The following is a 20140-nucleotide window of genomic DNA, read 5'->3' as shown; positions in this document are numbered from 1 at the left end:
TTAGGTTATATGTATTCCTTTATTTTCCCCAAACATTAAAATGTAAAAAATAAATTGAGGATCTCCTACCATCTTTATTAACATTATAAAAAAATATATAGGACATTTATTTAATCAAAATTTTTATAAACTATGGTTGATTAAGGGCCTATACTTTTTTGTTCTGGACATATGAATGGTACTCTCTTACTCATCAGTCAGCATTCTTCTCATTCTTTTATCACTGATGTACATATACTGTACAGTAGATGTGTGCTCACACACAGAGAGAGATAAAGAGGTGATTTCCATTTTTGTCAGACTTTTCCCCTGACTTTGCTTTTCAATGAGATAGGGTATGTATGGAATGTTTGAGAGAGAGTTATCTTCACTGCCTAGTGGGGGGAAGTTGCAAAAAAAATTATGTGTCACAATGACTCAACATATCTCATTAGTAGTTTTTCTTTCTTTCTTTTTGCTATCCTCCGCTGTTCTATAAAAAGAGTGATAGATGGTGAAATGGCTCATGGTCTGAAAATGCCAAGGAATGCACAAGGTAATGCACACCGCAATACCAGGAACCCCCTTAAAGGGGGCCTCTCTAGCATGTGGGACTTGTAAAAGTTGATTTTGAATAAGTGTGCTTTTCAGAAAGAAAATAACTGTCTGGAAGCCAAAAAAGAAAGAGAAAACAATTTACAGTATAAATGCCAACACTTTACCAAATATGTTCTGTTGTACCCTACATAATGTAACAATGATGTTGTTTATCTAATTGGGAAGCTTGATCTTGGACTACATATAGTAACACTTTCAGACTGTTAGATTTTCTAATTTGTTGCTATACTGCAAAACTATGATGATAAATGTTTATATTCTAAAATGCTTGTCAATGTATTTCTCATTCCTTATGATGATATCATGGTAACCTAAGGACAATAAAGAGGGAAAAAATGCCAGAAGGCCCACTTGCATTGCCTCTGTATGTGGATGTCTCCCTTGCTAAACCCTCTAGCAGATTTCCCACTGGAAAAATCATGCAACAACATTTTAAGTAATGCATTCCTGTCGATACACACAGCATATTAATCCAACATTCCTGTCAATACACATAGCATATTAAAGCAACACTAATCCACTAATCCACCATACCCCCCTTGTGTATATTTTATATTTTATTTATCTTATATTTTTATAATTTTCTTTTTCTATTTCTATGTAAGTAAGTTCTGTTTTTATCAAAAAATCTGTTTTATGTCACTGGACAGTCATAAAAAGTCTACATATCAGTACTACGCATCGTATTGTGTATGGTTGTGTATGTGACCAATAAAATTTTATTTGATGGCCAAAATGAAGGCTGTGATGGCACTGGCTTTTCCGCATTTTGTAATTTATGTTGAGTGAGCTGGGACACTCAAACAGGTAATCACTGACCCAGTAATTGGTCCCAAAAAGCCACATGGAAATGTTGTTCCACACGCCTTAATATAACCCCATGCCTTGGCACCTCGGGGTAGACCAAACACTACACTGGAAATAGCCTGTCTATTATGTTTCGTTATGTTTCTATTAAGTTATGACATGGTAGCTCAGTGGTTAAGATTTTGGACTACTGATTGGAAAATTGTGAGCTCAAATCCCAGCACTGCCAAGCTGCCACTACTGGGCCCTTAATCCTCAACTGCTCAGTTCTATAAATGAATTAAATGTAGGTTGCATAGTTGGGGGTGGCAGTATGAAGCAGGTTGGGGCATGGTTTAGCAGGAGTCTGCAGAAGGAAGGTTCTTTTTCAAGCATTCCTTTTTGTATCTTACTGTGGGATATGTCTCTCTGCGTAGTCCTCAGAAGCCCTTATTGTAATGTGTCAACTCTCATTGACTGACAGCCATGACACTTAAGAGTCCAAGCTCGATCAGCATCATTCAAATACCACTTCTCAATTTACTCAGAATGTTCTACCTTGACATGGCCACAGTGGGGGCCTGGCTAAACAATTCGGTCGAGCTTACAAATTAATTGCCGGGTGCTAAGCTAACTCGGCCATGAAGAACCTTACCTTCACCACAGAATTTTTTTTAAAGAAATACAGAGTTTATCTGCAGCCAAAATGTGGACTCACTCAACATTGAACAATCTCAAGTTAGGGAGCAAGCTAGTGGCCCTTAGCCTCAGTTTCTCATCTCCAAACTAGATACAGAGCAAAGGATTTGCAAACAACCTTTTCGATAAGGATACTTCCCACACCAAGGATACAGAAAAGCCTCCTCCTTCAAGTATGCCCATGCAGCAACAAAAGTTTAGGTGCAGACACTCACACCAGATGCGCTTTGTGTCTCAGGTTGCAATCTGCCCCGTCTGCATTAGCCTTGCCAAACCTTTGTTAGCATTGTGCATGCATCTCCCTGAAGAGCCTCTGATGCAAACTAGCATGCCAAATGATCCATTGCTGGAGACTATGCTAGGTCATTCAGCAATCAGTGCAGAGATTCTGGAGACTACAACCAGATCAGTTTGACGATCAGCTCAACAATTCTGGAGACTACAACCAGATCAGCTTGACAAAGCCAACATGCTAGTGGAAATGTTCAGCAAGGCCCTAGTGGCCATGGCACAAATTCCAGAAGAGGAGGAAGATAAGGCTGCCTTGCTCTGTGAATGGCAGGCAGTATTTTCGGATGAAGATGACTTTGATGAGGCTACTTTTAACATATCTCATCAGGCTGCCCATGCTCCAGCTTTGATAATGACGTCACCCAGCCTCTTAGCATGGATCTGCAGATCTTGCTATGACGGGAAGCACAGTAAGGCAACTTATCTTTTATCTTCCCAGAGTGCAAAGAGGAGATCTCCAGCTCATGTAATAAACTGTTCTCTGCCAAAAACCCGCGAGCCAGTAGTGCCATTTCAACTCCACCCAGGTCTGAAGTCTGTGACTGTGCCTGACCCTTCATTTTCCCCCAAGTTGGATAAATTCCAGTCTTCCATGACAGAAAATGTTACTTTCAGTCGCCATGGCAACAAGACCCCTTAATGTCTTCTACATGCGTAATGCATACCAGGCTGAGCTAAAGGAGGACATGACCTCCATAACCAGACTGCAGTCAGAGGGACGAGATCTGCACTGTGATTACCTTTTCTCTACATCTGCATCATTGTGTCATCCAAGCATTTGGAAGGGCCATGGGCATCACAATGACACAGAATAGAGCACAGTGGCTTAACCTCTCCAGCCTTTCTCAAAAGCAGAAACTTAATCTATTGGATATTCCAGTAGACCCTAAGGGCTTGTTTGGCCTTGCCATATCCTCCATGTAACAGTGCTGTGAGGAAAAGAAACAAGAATGCAAAGGTCTGCAGATATGCCTCCTTAAGAAGGCAATCTGCCCTGCCCATTGGCCCTTACCAGACCTTTGCACAGGCAGCTGTCCTTCAGAATTCAAATGCCCCATGGCAACACAAGCAGGACCCCTGGCACAGCCTAAACCCCTGGAAGCCAGGGTAGCATGGTTGACTCCAATTTTCTGTCACTCCACCTCAGGTCAGGGGAATACTGATTTCAAAGGCTCAGGGCGAATCGCTTTGAGTCTTTGGTGAAGATATATCCTTGCTGTCAGACAAAGGAGTGATAAAAGTAATACCTCCCAAGGAGACTTAGTGTGATTTCTATTTGAAGTATTTTCTAGCTTTAAAACAAACAGCTTATGACTATATACCCTCCCCACAGAACGTTTCTGAGATTTACATTTCAAGACAAAAAAAATGGTTCTCACTTTCGGGCTCTTACTGAGTCCTTGAGTGCCCTGAGGCGGCCAAGGTGCTGCTCAGAAGGAAGGGCATTTGTCTGGCTACTTACATTGACAACTGGTTTTTGGCAGGTCAGTTAGAACAGGAAGCCTTGGAATACACCAGTATGCTCACACAGCATCAGAGTGCTCTAGGCTTTCTGTATAAACATGTCCAAAAGTGTTCTGACTCCCACTCAGGAGATTTCATATATTGTATAGGACTCAGCCTGAATTCATTATTGTTCAAGGAGAGCGAGTCAGTGGAATGTACAGATGTGTTCTGGTTGTGTCTGGACTGTTTTCAATGAGAGAGCAGTATTCCACACTCAAGATAAGCCTCAGACTACAGAGATTAATGGACTCAGTTCTGGTTGTGATTTGGTTCTTGTTTCTGCACATTAAGGTGTTGGCCACCCTTGGATTAAATGGAATAAAGCATCCTCCAGGAAATTCGTTTATGCAGTTAACTAACTTTCAACAGAAATGCCAGATTGAACTATATAATACTAAGGTCACAAAATCGCCCTATGTAGTGCTTACACTTATGATAATAATCTGAGATCAACAAGAAACTACTGAAGTTGCTGGCAGTGTCACACCACGACCTGTCCAGAAGAGGGAGGCAGAGTGCACAAGACCAACCTCCCCCTGACTTCCTGTTCATAGTTCCATTATTAGTTTAGTGAGATCACCTGTGGCAGGTTCACTGAGTTGTCACCTAGGTTCCACAATATCGAGACAGTGTCTGTTCCCTGAGCTAAACAAAAATGTAGAAATTTTCAGAAAGTTTGTTTTAGTAACCTGATTAACATAAAATTAGGTCATACCGAATACACAGCCAACACCTTTGATCTGAAGCTAGGACTGTTAAATATTAGATCTCTTACATCTAAAGCACTTATTGTTAATGAAATTTCTGATCAGGAGTTTAATATAATGTTTGACAGAAATATGCATTAAACCAGATCAGTACATACAGTAGCATTAAATAAAGTCAGTCGTGCTGGATACGTGCTGGATCTAGGTGCCACACCAAAACCCAGTCATAAATTCAACTCTTTTGAAGTTCTTCATGCTAGTATAACACATGTAGCCACAAAAATAAGTCTAGAGTTGATTCAACTAATTATTATTTACAGACCCACAGAGCCATATTTTGAATTCCTTGGTGAATTTGCCTTTTTGATCTCTAACCTGTTTGTTTCTTTAGACAAAACATAAATTTTTAGCGACTTTAATATTCGTTTTGATAACCCGGAAGACCCTGTGAGAACAGTGGTTGTGTCTATTCTAGATTCAGTAGAGGTCAATCAGAATGTAATAGAACCCACTCATAATGGTGGTCACACTCTTGACCTGATACTAACATACAGATTTAATATAGAAAATAGTAAACAATTCCGCAGTCTGAAGCTATCTCAGATCATCTCATCTCATTTAAATTGCGTATTGACCATAATATATACACCTTGCCATGATACCGTGTCAAATGTACATTCATATCAGATACTGCAGAGTTTTATCAATAACCTCATATTGAGATATTGTCATGGGAGGTAATCTTTCCAGCCTAACAAAAAACTTTAGAGACAGGAGGTTTGTAGATGTCAAAAAGTAATTAAACTTTATTGAAACAATAAAGTGAGACAGTCTGCAGAAAGTCTAAATTATGCAAACACAGCCCTTTTTATACCTTTCTCCACAGCGTACTCATCTTAGGCTGGGTTTTGCCTTTTTGTTAAAAACAGATCAATCTTCTTCACCACAATTAATTAGTCATGTCTATATGTTATCTTAAATTTGTGGAGCATGCACAGTTAGTTGTTCTTCTTGAAAAGGTTTTATGAGGACAAGGTTTCTTTATAAAAAAAGGTTTCACTTAGACAGAGTCTTTGTTTTTTGTTTCTCTCTGACCAGCACTACCTTCTTATGTCTCAATGGGCTTCTGTCCATTTCTCTCTGCTGTCCTAGCTGATATCTACCTCCCTAGCTATTGTTCCACGCTCTAGTAATAATAATAATAATAATAATAATAATAATAATAATGATAATCACATTGAAAGTAATTTATTTTTCAGTTGTCCATTTTTTTACAGTTAGCTCTGCGGATTAGGGCAAGACGCTTGGCTGATGTGTGGGCATATCTTCAAGCCACTGTTGGATTACCATCATTCCTGTGTTTAATACGATGCAGTTTATCCAGAATTATTGCAGTATTTCAGCAGGCAGGATGAAGAACATTCTTAATATACTAATTGGTATTCATAATAGTCATTTTGGAGGGGACAGATTTATTCAACAAATAAATGGTCTTAAGGTTAATTTGTAGTAGCTAGCTTTGGATATAATATGAAGAAACAACAAGACAATGTGTTAAAAGTCAGATTTATTAAATTAATTGTCAGTATTTACAATGGAAAAAGGTGATTAAAAAGTGAATACCAATGTTTAAGTGTCTTCCTTTGTATAAAAACTGTTTGTTGCTTGTTTGCAGCATGAGACGTTCATCCGCAGCTTGAAAATATGCCAATACCTGCTCTTCTTCTATGTGATGAGGCCGATGAACAGAGTCTATGACATCAAAATTAATAATTTTGCTCCGTCCACTCCAGCTTCTGTTCATCTAACTTTTTGATCCTTGTATTCCTTTTAATTATTATTATTTTATTTTTTTTACAAATTTGTTTACCACTTGATTGGCATAGGCTAAATCCTAAGGTGGCCATTTCTCCTGCTATCTTCTCATACATGTGCTTTTTTTTTCTAATGCTACTTTTCAATTTGTCTTGAATTTCTCTCGTTGACCAGATGGCAAGGAAAGCATTGGTCTCTTCTGCCGACCATTGTTGATCCAACATGTTTAATCTTGGTTGCTAATGTTCATCAGGGCAGGTTCAGCTCCAGAAATTGGGCACTGGCCCAGGGTTTTGTTTTTTTTTTGTGGAAAAGCAAAGCCTGGTTTGAGATTGTGCTCCGGCTCTAGTCCCGGTGGAAAAGTGCTAATAGTGCTGCTATATCAGTCTATCCACCCTAATTGAAGATAGCAAACATAATCCTAGATTCTTATTCAATACTGTAGCCAAATTAACTAGGACTATAACCATCACAGAAACTTGCACACAATCATTATATAGCAGCAAGGATTTCATGAATTTTTTCATTGGCAAAATTGCCACAAATTCAGACTATTAATTTAAAACCAGATAGTCTTATAACTAACCCTGTAGGTAATAATATAGCAATATCAGATCAATGATTCAAATGGTTACCTCTCTTAGAGAGCCCAAACAAAATGAATTAATATCTTGATCAAAATCATCAACTTGTATACTAGATCCTTTACCTACATGTTTATTTACACAGATTATTCCAGAAGTAAGCAAACCCCTTCTAAAAAAAATAATAAATTTATTCATTTAACAGATGCGTTTATCCAAAGCAGCTTAGCATTGGCTATGTAACCTAAATCATTTAAACTAGCAGTTATCTAACCCTGGTTTACAACTGCACTATTTGACCATGTAGTATTAGCACATTTATAGAAGGGATTTACTTATTTATAATTGCACTATCCGTTGTTAACCAGATGAGGATGGGTTCCCTTTTGAGTCTGGTTCCTCTCAAGGTTTCTTCCTCATATCGTCTCAGGGAGTTTTTCCTTCACCACCATTACCTCTGTCTTGTTCATTGAATTGAAGTAACTGAATGCCCTCTGTCATACACAGTGAATACACCTGTCAGGGCATGTGTGTGTGTGATAGCATAATGGTCCAGTGATGGAATTCTATGTTCTGAGCACAAATGAAATATGTGATTTATATTTGTGCCACATGCAATAACCACAATCCCAGAATCAAATAGGAAGTGTGAACAATGTATAATTTATGTATAATACATGTACAATGAATTCTTCAAATGTAAATATTTTCCTCTCGTCGCACTAGAGGGCAGCAGTAAGTGACTCACATACATGTGCACCAGATTGTAGTACAGTTGAATCATGGACATTCAGACATTATTTTCCAATTATGAATCAGACAGTGGAAAAGTAGTGTGGCATGCCAGTTTCCTGCCAGCTGTAAAAGCGATGCAATGAGGGACTCCAATAGCTACATCAGATAACTAAATAAGTTATTGAAAATTTAGGACAGCAGAGCAGAGAGACATATGAAAAATTATTAGGTATCAGGTCAGGGTATAAGGTTGAAGTCAGCTTGTGACTATGGAGCTAGAGGTATCTTATTCTCCAAAGGGGACAGAGTCTGGAGTAGAGCCTCCAATCATCCTCTCTGTGAGGTGGGTTAGTTTCAAGTTGGCTTTTAATCATCATTAATAGCTTTTAGTCTCTGCTTGGTGAGATGTATTTCCCTTCCATCTCTGCCAGAAAAGGTTGGTTTCTCCTTTGACATTGTCCATTGTTCAACACACCCCTCCATTGATGACTGGTGGTTTTTAAATAGGGGATGCACTGTTAATGAAATATATATCTGATGTGTTCTGTTTAATCTGTTGGTCTGTCCTCATAAGTAAGGGCATGAAACCCCTTTTCCATAATCAGGTTCCATATCATGCTAGAAAGCAAATTAGCTGCTAACAAGCTAACTCAATTTCACTGAAGAAGTTAGTGACAGCTAGCAAGCTTGACCTATAAATAAACAAAAAACTGAATGTAAAAAATCAAGCAAAACTTTATACTTACAATTTATTTACAAGTTTGCATTAAATGAATGAACAGCACAATACTGCAGTGAAATATCTGATTGAATCTGAATGCAAAATATTGAATTTCACCAAGAGTGATTAATAATATAGACAAATTTATACATTTAATATGCGGTATTTCCTTGGTGCATTTTAATGAAATTTTAGTGGAGGCTGTGATCAATGAGGCAGCAGATGTAAATAAGAAAAAAATACATATAATTGCAACATGATGTGTGATGTGGCCCTCTTGCCCTCATACCTGCTATTATGCTTGGTTAAACACTCTACTTATTATTATTAATATTGTTGTTGTTGTTGCTGTTATATTTGAAAATACTGATGAAAATGAGCATGCTCCTCAACGCATAACAGTTTCACAAAAGTTGCTAGGTTCTAAAAAGTGACGGAGTATTGAATGTTGAATATACACTAGTATGTAAGTGTAAGAGGATGTAAGAAAAAGTGTTAGCAAGGTATAGACCCGAATATTCAATTTTGAGTGTCTTAGGCAGGTCATAAATCCAGATACATCCTTGACAAAAATACAGCTATAACACGCATGAACCATTCATCAAACTTTGTAATGTTGGTTTTTATTTAGATACTGAAAAAACGACGACGGGCGCACAGTGTCTTAGAGGTTAGAACATTCACCTCACACCTCCAGGGTTGTGGGTTTGATTTCCACTGTGGCCCTGTGTGTGTGGAGTTTGCATGTTCTCCCTGTGCTGCGGTGGTTCCTCTGGGTAATCTAGTTTTCTCCCCCGGTCCAAAGACATGCATCGTAGGCTGATTGGCATGCCCAAAGTGTCTGTAATGTATGTGATTGTGCCCTGCGATGGATTGGCACCCTGTCCAAGGTGTCCCCCTTGACCTTTTAGGATAAGCAGTACAGAAAATGGATGGATGGATGTAAAAAGTGACTTAAAAACACACCAACAAAACTTACAGGTAAGAACCTAATATCAATATCTGCTTGGATATTATAATATTCTAATCAATATTTGTGAATGCATCTATAAATCACAGTTTGCATCCCTACGTTTTTTTTTTTTTAAAACATAACTGGATATGCATATATGTAATAAATTAAATGCAATCAAAATAAACATGTAGTATAAATGTAGAGCTAGAACAATTTCAGTGCAGAAAAAATGCTATAAGAGTAACATTTCAGACATCAGACTCTCATCAACTGTGCAAACATAATATTTCTGTTGCAAGAGATGAAAGCATTGCCTTCTAACGTTCCAAGAGCACTCACTTCATTTCTACAACACTACTAAAACTACCAGTAAATAGAATTATTCCTATAAATGTGAGAAAGGTTTTTGATCACTTTGAATTTGCTGGAAGTTTGAGCCACCCTGTTGTACATACTGTATTTGTCATGATATGAGTTTTATTTGTGTGATCTAGCAAAACCATGCAAAACGTCCAAGTTCAGCAAAGCTATAGATCTATTGAGAACTATAGATTCCCTAAATATCTTTAAGCTCATTATGGATTAGATGATATCAGAATATTCCTAAGACATTAATTCATGCCAAAATCCATGTAATACCAAATTCACAAAAGCATGTTCCCTTGAGCTCTACAGATAAACTCACACTGGAGATATATAGCAATTATGAATGTGAAGAGTGTTATCAGGTTGGAATATGCATCATGCTGCTATTTGTTTCCAGTTCTGTATTTTGTAAGGGGTGAAAGGGGTGGATGCTTTAAAAAAAAAAAAAATAAAAAAAAATAAAAATCCTTTTCCACCTCAAACATTTTCTTGGAAACAGACACTGAGTAAGGGACTGTCAGTCTCCGGGGAAGTGGAAATTGTATCACGTGAAAGGGAAGAAAACCATGATATGTGAGGGGGAAAAAGATATAATCATTCTTATGCCAGATAATGATAATGAGTCTTTATTGGTCACATATACATTACAGCACAGTGAAATTCTTTTCTTTGCATACCCCAGCATGTTAGGTAGCTGTGGTCAGAGCGCAGGGTCAGCCATGATACGGCGCCCCTGGAGAAGAGAGATTTAAGGGCCTTGCTCAAGGTCCCAACAGTGGCAGCTTGACTTTGCAAGTGTGGCAACTTGAATCCCAACCTTCTGATCAGTAACACAGAGCCTTAACCACTAAGCCACCACTGCCCCTAAGAAAAAGAAAAAAAAAATTAACAAAGCCCCATAACAGGTTTAGATAAGCTGTTTTGAACTGGTTTAATTGCTTGTATAGATATGATCTACCAGTTTTATTCTCACGGTATTGCCATGATGTTTATTGTTATGTTTAGCTATCATTATCTGTACTTGATCAATTGCCCTTCATAAGCTAATTAAAGCAATAAAAATGAGTTGTTCCTGTGGTGTAGGTTTTATGCCAACCTGGAAGTTGGGGAGGTTTGGGGCTCACACTTCACATGGCACCTGACCCATTGTATAAGTTTTACACTGTATATTAACCCTCTAGTGCACACATTTTGATACTGTAAGAACGGGTTCTCAGGTAGATTATAGGGCGCCAATTGCAAGAGGTTTATTAAGGCAGTAATTGGGGTCAGAATGTTCTGAGTCAAAAAACAAATGAGCACAAACAGAGAACATTCCAGAACATTATCCAAAATTGTGGTCAAATGGCTGGGCAGGGTGAATAGTCTAGAAGTCAAATATAGTATAAAATCTAAAAGGGTCAAGCAAAGGTAGAGACAGGACGAGACAAAAGAGGGTGTTAAACTTTCCAGAACATGCGTGAAAGAATGAAAGACAGGGTAAACTGTAAGGCTTCATGAGGAAGTTATGTTCATCTATGAGCAAAGAGGAACAATATTGCAAGCAATGTTAAGATTGGGCCAACAAGATTTGAAAGTAAACAAATACACATCTTGTGTCTTACAAGCTGCTACTGAACAGATGTACTGATCTACTGAACAGATGTAGTCAGATAGCAGAAGCCCTGTCTCACCGCAGTCTTCTGCTAGGGGATGGACCACTTTGCAGTCATACAGAACACTTACAGAAGTGTGGACGTTGATTTGTTTTGCATTCTGTATTCTCAGTTGCATGTATTCAAGCATGTCACACTGTGGCTAAATTGAGCATTCCTGTAAAAATATTGAAGCTGCAATATATTAATAAATCTATCAACCTTTCTGAAGATGACAATGTTCAAAGGCCAGCCCTGTGTACATTGAGCTGTCTCAAATGCTATATGGAAGAGACAGCTACCTGGTGGATTACTGAGCTTGCTTTGGGTAACACTATAAAGAGGCTCCAAGTACATGTTAGCCCATTGGGTAAAGGAAGTGATGAAGGTCAAGAATAACCTTTGTCCATTAAATGGTGTAAAGGTGTGTAATAAGATGGATGCCCTGTGTTTTTCTATTGTTGTAAAACCTTTATAATCAATTAAATATCTCTTAAAATTTGTAAGCCATTAAAAAAATAGGTTTATCAATCTTATGCTACAATCATTGACATATATGTGAGAACATGCAAACTCTGTGCACACAGGGCAGAGGCAGGATTTTTTCCACTTCTACTCTAGGACGCAATTTGAATCTCAATTATTTCATTCATAAAAACATGCAGAATTCAGTGCTAATATGAATAGATTTTCACAAGTTCTGAATTAATCTACATACTGAAATGAAAATAATTTAGTCATTCACTCATTCATATATCTTCAGTAACCACTTTATCCTACACAGGGTCTCTGTGGATCCAATAATAATAATAATAATAATAATAATAATAATAATAATAATAATAATAATAATTAAAGTGCAAGCAGCATTTTAGGGGGCCAAGCACCCAGGCTCAGTGAGCCGCACATTCACAGAGTAGCACTGCCGCTGCAGCTGCCACTATTTCTGTGATCTGTAGTGTTGTCTGTTGCTACTTTGGGTTGTGGTCATGATTGCTACTGCACTGACCTGAATTTTTTTTGTCTTGCAATTGAAAAACATCTAAGGAATAAATTTTTTTATCATCAGTCTGGGCCTTTTTCTACCCACTTTGTGAATGTTTATACAGGACTCAAGATGATGTGAGCCAAATTTGGTGAAGACTGGACAAAATTTGTAGGAGGAGTAGCAAAAATGGCAGTTCACTGTAAGCATTTTGAGCATGTTATTGTAACTTGTGACCAGTAGGTGGCACTGTCACAAAATTTATTGCATAGCTTCAGGTCATGGTCCTGAGATGGCCTACCAATATTTGTGTTAGTGCGCAAAGATACAGCCTCACTTCCAGTTTGGCAGCTTGACTTTCAGATTCATTGGCCCATTACGGGCAAACTGTTTGGAATACTCAAAATTATTTTGATAACTTTTGTGAGGCTTACTCTGAAGATGATGTTTGTGAAATTTGGTTATGATTGGAAAAAAATTGTAGGAGGAATAGCAAAAAAAATCATTAGGGAAAATTTGGAGGAACCTTCTAACAGCAAAAATTAAATTCAGTACATTCTTGACCACAGAGCAAAACTCCACACATTAAGTCACTTAACACGGGAGAATTTGCATCAGGTGCAAGAACAACAATCCTGACTGCATAAAATGGGTACTCAGCTATGGGACTTTTCACAGGGAGATAAGGTGCTTGTATTATTGCCCACATTGAGCTCCAAATTGCCTACCAAGTGGTAAGGGCCCTTCGAGGTAACACGGCAAGTCAGGGATGTCGATTATGAAGTAACGCAAAGGAACAGAGGTGGGGCACTGAAATTCTATCACCTCAATCTCCTTAAACCAAGGCGAGAGGTGGTCATTCCGGAGATGAGGAGCTAGGACCAGAGGTGATTCTAAAAACGGCGCCTCAATCCACCCCTGTCATTTGTGGACCACACCTCTCACCATCCCAAATCACAGAGATTGCAAAGTTGCAGGTGAAATTTTCTGACATTCTCACCCCTACCCAGTCACAATGATCTCATAGAACATGGGTGAAATTGAGGCGTCGCACAGTGACTGGTCTATTCTGGTGGTCTTGGTTACCAAGGCCGACAGGTCAGTCCAGTTCAGTGTGGACTGTGTGTCAATGCAGTGTCTAAATTTGACACTTACAAAATGCATTGACAAACTTTTGATCGGTTAGGTGCGGAGCACTTATATGCAACACTGGATTTGACAAAGGAATATTGGCAGATCCTCTTAACTCCAGTATCCTGTGAGAAAACAGCCTTTTCCACTTCCTTTGGGTTACACCAATTTGTGACCCTTCCTTTTGTGTTGTTTGGAGTCCCAGTGACATCCCAGCGACTCATGGACATAATCCTCTGTCTGCACACTGCGTACTTCCCTGCCTAATTAGATGACTATTATTTATAGTACCGATTGGCAGCAGCATATGCAGCACCTGAGGACTGTCCTGAGATCACTGTTGGGCTGCAAGCTTTGCTTCCACACACAGGAGCAGCAGTAAGTGGGTCAGACCCACGCTTCTATAGTCCACTCAAAAAAACTTGAGGAATGCTTCTGGGTCATCCTGCAGTCCCATCTTTGTGAGGATGATGTGGGCTGGGTCCGCGCTGGCCACTGGGGCTGTTGCTGGAGTTCTCACCTGCCGGTCCTCCACCTGAGCTTCGAGCAGGGCCTGGATGCACTGTTACTGGTCTTGTCGATGCTGGGTGTTGTGGAGGCTGGTGAGGGACCTGATGATCTTGGTCAGTGGTGAGGACTCCATGATGGTGTTCTTACCTCAATCCTAGATTTCGACACTAGTGTAACACTTCCTATGATCAGTTAGGGAATGAGAAAGCTGGAGGCAGGCTTGGAACAACTCAAAAGGTACTTTATTCTTTATCTTCTACTATCAGCGGTTTAGTTCATAAAGACACACACATGCACGCACACACACGACTCTGTGCTGTTTGGCTCTCTCTCTCACTCTCATTGTGGCTTCTCTGGGAGGCAACTAAAAGCACAAAGGGACACAAACAAAACAATAATACTTAATCCTTAATTATATGCAGTTTATAATCATTACACGTTACCTGCCAGTTCGACCTGCCTCCTCTCCATCCACAGTCAATGCTCAGCCATGAACCCCACTGCCACACTATGCAACAAATTTTGTGACAGCGCCACCAACTGGTTAAAGTTACAATAACATGCCAAAAATGCTTCCATCTAACTGTCATTTTTGCTAATCCTCCTCCAATGTTTATCTCAACCAAGTTTGGCTCAGAAATCATGAGACCTGTCTAAACAAAAGTTATCAAAGGAACTCTGATATTCAAAACAGTTCTCCCATAATGGACTGGTAAATGTGTAAAATTACAAGTAATTCTTGAATCTCTTTGCCTTTAGTTATGGTGTTTCCTGTGATTCCATGCTACAAGTGTAGCATGTCTGTGAAGTAGCATGTCTATTATTATTAGTAGTAGTAGTAGCAGTAGTAGTCATAATAGTAGTAGCAGCAGTACATTAATCTTAATGAGAGAAAATACAGATGAAAATGAGTATGATCCTTGACTGCATAACAGTTTCACAAAAGTTAGCTTCTAAGAAAGTAATGAGGTGTTGAATACTGAATACGTACTAGTATGCAATTGGATACTGTGTAGGAGGGAGGAGCTGAAAAGCACATCACTACCCATTTTCCTGTCTTATTTCAGTGAATAGACTGATTGAGGAAAGACAGAAAAGAGAAGAGCATGTAAGAAAAAGTGTAAGAAAGGATTCAACAATGGTATACATTTTTGAGTCTTGAGAAAAAAGGCAGGGTTGTTTTTTTTTTGTTTTTTTTAAAGCTATAACATTCATCATTAAACTTTGTAATGTTAGTTTATGTCTAGATACAGAAACAACACTGACTTAAAAACACACCTACAAAAATTCCAGGTAAGAACCATTTGTCAGATATAATATTCGAATCAGTATTAGTTAATGCATCTATAAATCAAGCTTGTGCCCCTACTTTTGGCATGTGTATATATAAAACAGACCTGGGTGCATATGTATATGTTTAATTTAAAATAATATTATACTTATTATTGTGAGAAACATTTCTGATAACTTTGGAAATAGATAGAACTTTAAGCACCCTGTTGTGGTTGCTGTTGTGGATATTTGTCATGATGCATGTGTTTTAGATAATTGGCTGATAATTTGTATCAGCCCATTGCTGATACAAAATATTAGCCAGTGACAGTAGGCGTCCTTTCCTTTACATAACACTTGGGACGTGGAGTTAAAGTAAAATTAATTGCATTAACAATTTGTGTCAACTAGCAAGAACATTGAACCAATGAGGCTGTGAAACATACAGGTTAGATTCAGCAAACCTGAAATGTACAGCAAGTGCAACCATAGATGCTCTGTCACAATATAGGTCTTAGTCATATATATTAAGATTACAGGTCAAGCTAATTAGAGGTTTAAATATTTGAACTTTATTGTTTATTGTTCTATATTTTGTTTATGTTTTTTTACCTTTACTATGGCTTAGACGGTTTCAGAGCATTCCATGAGATATGAACTTTTATGCAGAAATCCATATAATTCCAAGTATATTGCTACAGATAAACTCTTAGTGGAGATTATTAACTATCATCCACATGATGAAATTTATCAGGTTGGAATACAGTTTTTAGCTGAGGTACAACATAGCTATTTGCATCATGATGCCAAAAGGCCTATTTTTCAAGTTCTGTATTTTGTGATGGTGAAAGGGTTAGGTGCTAAAAAAAATAATAAATGAATGAAAACCTCAAACATTTTCTTAGAAACAGACACTGCGTAAGAGACTGGCAGTCTTTGGGGAAGTGGAAATTGTGTCATGTGAAAGGGGAAAAACATGAAAAGTGTATGTGTGGAGGAGCTTATAATCATTCGTATACTGGATAGGAATGCTTATTATATGGAACTTTAATTACATTAATTTATGTTAAAATTACATACAGTACCTGAGTAGCACTACTTGAATATTTGCTGCCAGGAATTAAACTGAGATGATTTTTAAGGAAATGGGCACAATGAATTTAAGGAACAACAGTTTTTATTGCAGATAATTATAACAGTGATATAGCACACAATGTTCTTTTTTGCAGCAGCAGCAGAATGGCCTTTAACAACACTTTTATCCGCCTTATTGATGCTGAAGTCTCCATCAGAAATGGCAAAACCACAGTGGACATTGATGCTATTATGGAAAACATCACTATTGTCTTTTACACAATCACTATCCTTTTGGGCACCACTGGAAATGCTGTGGTCATCTGGATGTCTGGATTCCATCTAAAAGCCAACGTCACCAATGTGTGGCTGGTCAACTTGGCTGTGGCAGACCTGATTTTTTGCCTCACTCGTGTTACTTCATTGATTAAGAAACTCTTCTATGATTACTGGCCCTTTGGCATCTTCCTCTGCAAGTTCAATGGATTCTTCAAGTACACCAACATGTTCTGCAGTGTATTCATCCTGGCTGTCATTAGTCTGGATCGGGCACTTTGTGTTTGGCGACCAGTGTTCACCAGGCAGCGGCGAACTCTTGGTGTAGCCAGACTCATTAGCGTTGGGGTTTGGACTATGGCAGTGATCTTCAGTGTACCATATTATGTGTACCGGCAGGTATATATAGGAAAGAACAACTTGACCAAGTGCTCCTTGGAGGTAAAAAATAAAAATAAAAAATTTACTGACAAGCAGACAGTATAATCATACGGAAATGCTTGTTTTCAACTATATTTTTTTTTCACTGTTGTACTGTGGGGTATAACAGTTCAATATTAGTCATTAAATTGTCCTCCCATTTGTTGGTTTAAATAAATATGATCTGTTCTTCCTGACCTACCCATTTTACTTAATTCCACAGGTGCCGCAATCAACTGCAGGTGATAATAGAGCTACACTGGCCTTGTACAGCCTTCGATTCTTATGTGGATTTTTGTTACCCTTCCTCATCATCCTAACCTGCTATGTACTAGCTGGTTTAGGGATACGGCGAACACGTATCCTGCACAAATCACGACCCCTTCGAATTCTTGTTTGTTTGATCTGTGCCTTCTTCTTGTGCTGGGGGCCTTACCACTGCCTACTTCTGGCCAAGATGGTGGACAAGAAGAGCCAGGCAGTAAAAGTGGGCCTGCCCATTGCTAAGGGCATAGCCTACTTCAACAGCTGTGTTAACCCACTTTTGTACTTCTGTATGGGTCTGGACACAAGGCTGCGCTTTAACCAAAGCCTATCTCGGGTTTACGCTAAAGCTTTAGCTGAAGACTGGGAGGGGCAGACCTCGCAGTCTAAGGCATGCACAGGTTCAGGAACAGTGGATGACAGTGGACTTGTATATCAAGAGTCAAAGTGACCGGAAATACATGTCTGAGGAAATGGCTAATGTTTGAGAAAAGCTGAAAATGTTGCAACATAATCACGTGATCTCCACTTAAGACCGTAGTGAGCTACTGTTGAGATTAGTCTGTCTTCAGTAATTTAACAGGTTCATTTAAAATACATTTGTAAAGGTTAGGTTGTTAGGAACTAACATTACTGCATTAATTAATATTAACAAATGTTAAACTAATAAACCGTAAGTACTGTTGACAAAGTACACACATTTTGTAAACACATTGGTGTCTTCTAGCAAGAACATTGAACCCATTCGGCTGTGAAACATACAGGTTATGTTCAGCACACCTGAAATAGAGAACAAGTGCAACTGTAGACCTCTAACTGTCACACTATAGCTCTTAGTCATATACACGCAACATCTGTTTTAGGAACACGTGTATACCTGCACATTTATGCAGTTATCCAAACAGCCAATCATGTGGCAGCAGCACAATGCATAAAATCATGCAGATACAGGTCAAGAGCTTCAGTTAATGTTCACATCAAGCACCAGGATTAAGATAAAATGTGATTTCTGTGACTATAACCGTGGCATGGTTGTTGGTAACAGAAGGGTTGGTTTGGCCTGGTCTGAGTAAACTGATGATCTCCTGAGAATTTCACACACAACAGTCTCCAGAGTTTTCACAGTATGGTGCGAAAAGAAAAGAAAAAAACATTGTATGAGTGACAGTTCTGTGGGTAGAAACGCCTTGTTGATGAGAGTTCATAAGAGAACTCTGTAAATTATAAATTATGGAGGCTAAAAAAAGTTCTATTGATTAATATTGAGGTTTAGATAAGCTGTTTTGAAACTGTTTTGAAATGGTGTAATTGCTTGTATAGATATGATCCAAAGATGTGTTGTTGTTGTTGTTGTATAGCTATGACATTCATTAATAAGTTTGTTCATTATCTAACATGATCCATGTCTTCACTAGCACAATAAAGCAGATACAAATGAGTTGTTCCTGTGGTTTTATGTCATCCTGAACGTTGGGGAGATTTGGGCATCACACTGCACATGGCACTTTAGCCATTGGCAATACTGTACAATGGCAGCAGAGGTACACATTGCATTCGGTTTATTTAACCAGGGTTTTTGTTTGTTTGTTTGTTTGCACTGATATGTGCCTACTTTCTTTTAGAATCAATCCTTCCCTTTTAATGAGATATGAAGTGCTGTGAAAAAGTATTCTGATTTCTTCTGTTTTTGTGTATATCTCATGTTAAATAGTTTTAGATCTTCAAACAACATAAAACTTTTTACTGAAGCCAATTCTTTGCAGAACTGCTTTAGTTCAGCCACACTGCGGGGTTTTCAAGCATGAATTGTCACAGCATCTCAACTGGTTCAAGTCAGGTCTTTGACTAGGCCACTCCAAAACTTAAATTTGGCTTTTATTGAGCCATTCAGAGGTGGACTTACTCTTATGCTTTGGATCATTGTCTTGCTGCCTAATCCAGTTGCGCTTGAGTTTCAACTTACAGACTGAAGACCGGAGATTCTCCTTTAGGATTTTCTGGTAGAGAGCAGAATTCATGTTTCCATCAATTATTGCAAGTTGCCCAGGCCCTGAAGCAGTAAAACATCCCCAAACCATCACACTTCCACCACCATGCTTGACCATAGGTATGATGTTCTTTTTGTGGAATTCAGTGTTTGGTTTCCTCGAGATGTAACGGGACACCTGTCAGTTCCACTTTCGTCAACAGAACCCTCTCCCAAAAGGTTTGAGGACCATCAAGATGTGTTTTGGCAAAATTCAGACAAGCCTTAATGGTCTTCTGGGTTAGCAGTGGTTTTCACCTCACCACTCTTCCATGGATGCCATTTTTTGCCCAGTGTCTTTCTAATAGTAGCGTCATGAACAGTGACCTTTATTGATGTAAAAGAGGCCTGTAGTTCCTTTAATGTTGTCCTTGGCTCTTTTGTGATTAACTGGATGAGTAGTTGCTCTTGGAGGAATTTTGGAAGGTCTTCCACTTCTGAGAAGGTTCACTACTGTGCCGAGTTTTTCCATTTTGGAGATAATGGCTCTCACTGTGGTCCTTTGGAGTGCCAGATCCTTTGAAATAGCTTTGTAACCCTTCCCAGACTGATGTATTTCAGTCACCTTCTTCCTCATCATTTCTGGAATTTCTTTCAACTTTGGCATAGTGTGTTACTGGGTAAGACCTTTTAACCAACTTCATGCTGTTGAAAAAGTTCTATTTAAGTGTTGATTTGATTGAACAGGGTTTGCACTAATCAGGTTAAGTTAGTTGCGTCTAGTACAGCTGAACCCCATTATGAATGCAGCTTCATAGATTTAGGAATTAGTAACTACAGGGCAAA

General features: G+C 38.6%; 1 protein-coding gene across 2 annotated transcripts; it reads left to right on the top strand.

The window, feature by feature from the left end:
* Positions 1–15079: 15079 nt before the first annotated feature.
* On the top strand, positions 15080–18766 carry LOC108272362 (C3a anaphylatoxin chemotactic receptor). Of its 2 annotated transcripts, none has more exons than XM_017480734.3 (3): positions 15080–15315; positions 16527–17085; positions 17288–18766. In XM_017480734.3, exons 2-3 carry the CDS (start codon positions 16534–16536, stop codon positions 17777–17779), a joined length of 1044 nt encoding a protein of 347 aa, XP_017336223.1. In that variant the 5' UTR covers positions 15080–15315; positions 16527–16533; the 3' UTR covers positions 17780–18766. The 2 variants fall into 2 exon arrangements, with proteins under 2 accessions (XP_017336223.1, XP_017336222.1); XM_017480733.3 differs by having other exon boundaries at positions 16524–17085.
* The last annotated feature ends 1374 nt before the right edge of the window (positions 18767–20140 follow it).

The sequence above is a fragment of the Ictalurus punctatus genome, chromosome 12 (genome assembly GCF_001660625.3).
Source record: "Ictalurus punctatus breed USDA103 chromosome 12, Coco_2.0, whole genome shotgun sequence".
NCBI classification, from domain to species: domain Eukaryota; kingdom Metazoa; phylum Chordata; class Actinopteri; order Siluriformes; family Ictaluridae; genus Ictalurus; species Ictalurus punctatus.
Note: the sequence above shows the minus strand (reverse complement) of the source record. Positions and strands in the feature narration are given on the sequence as shown.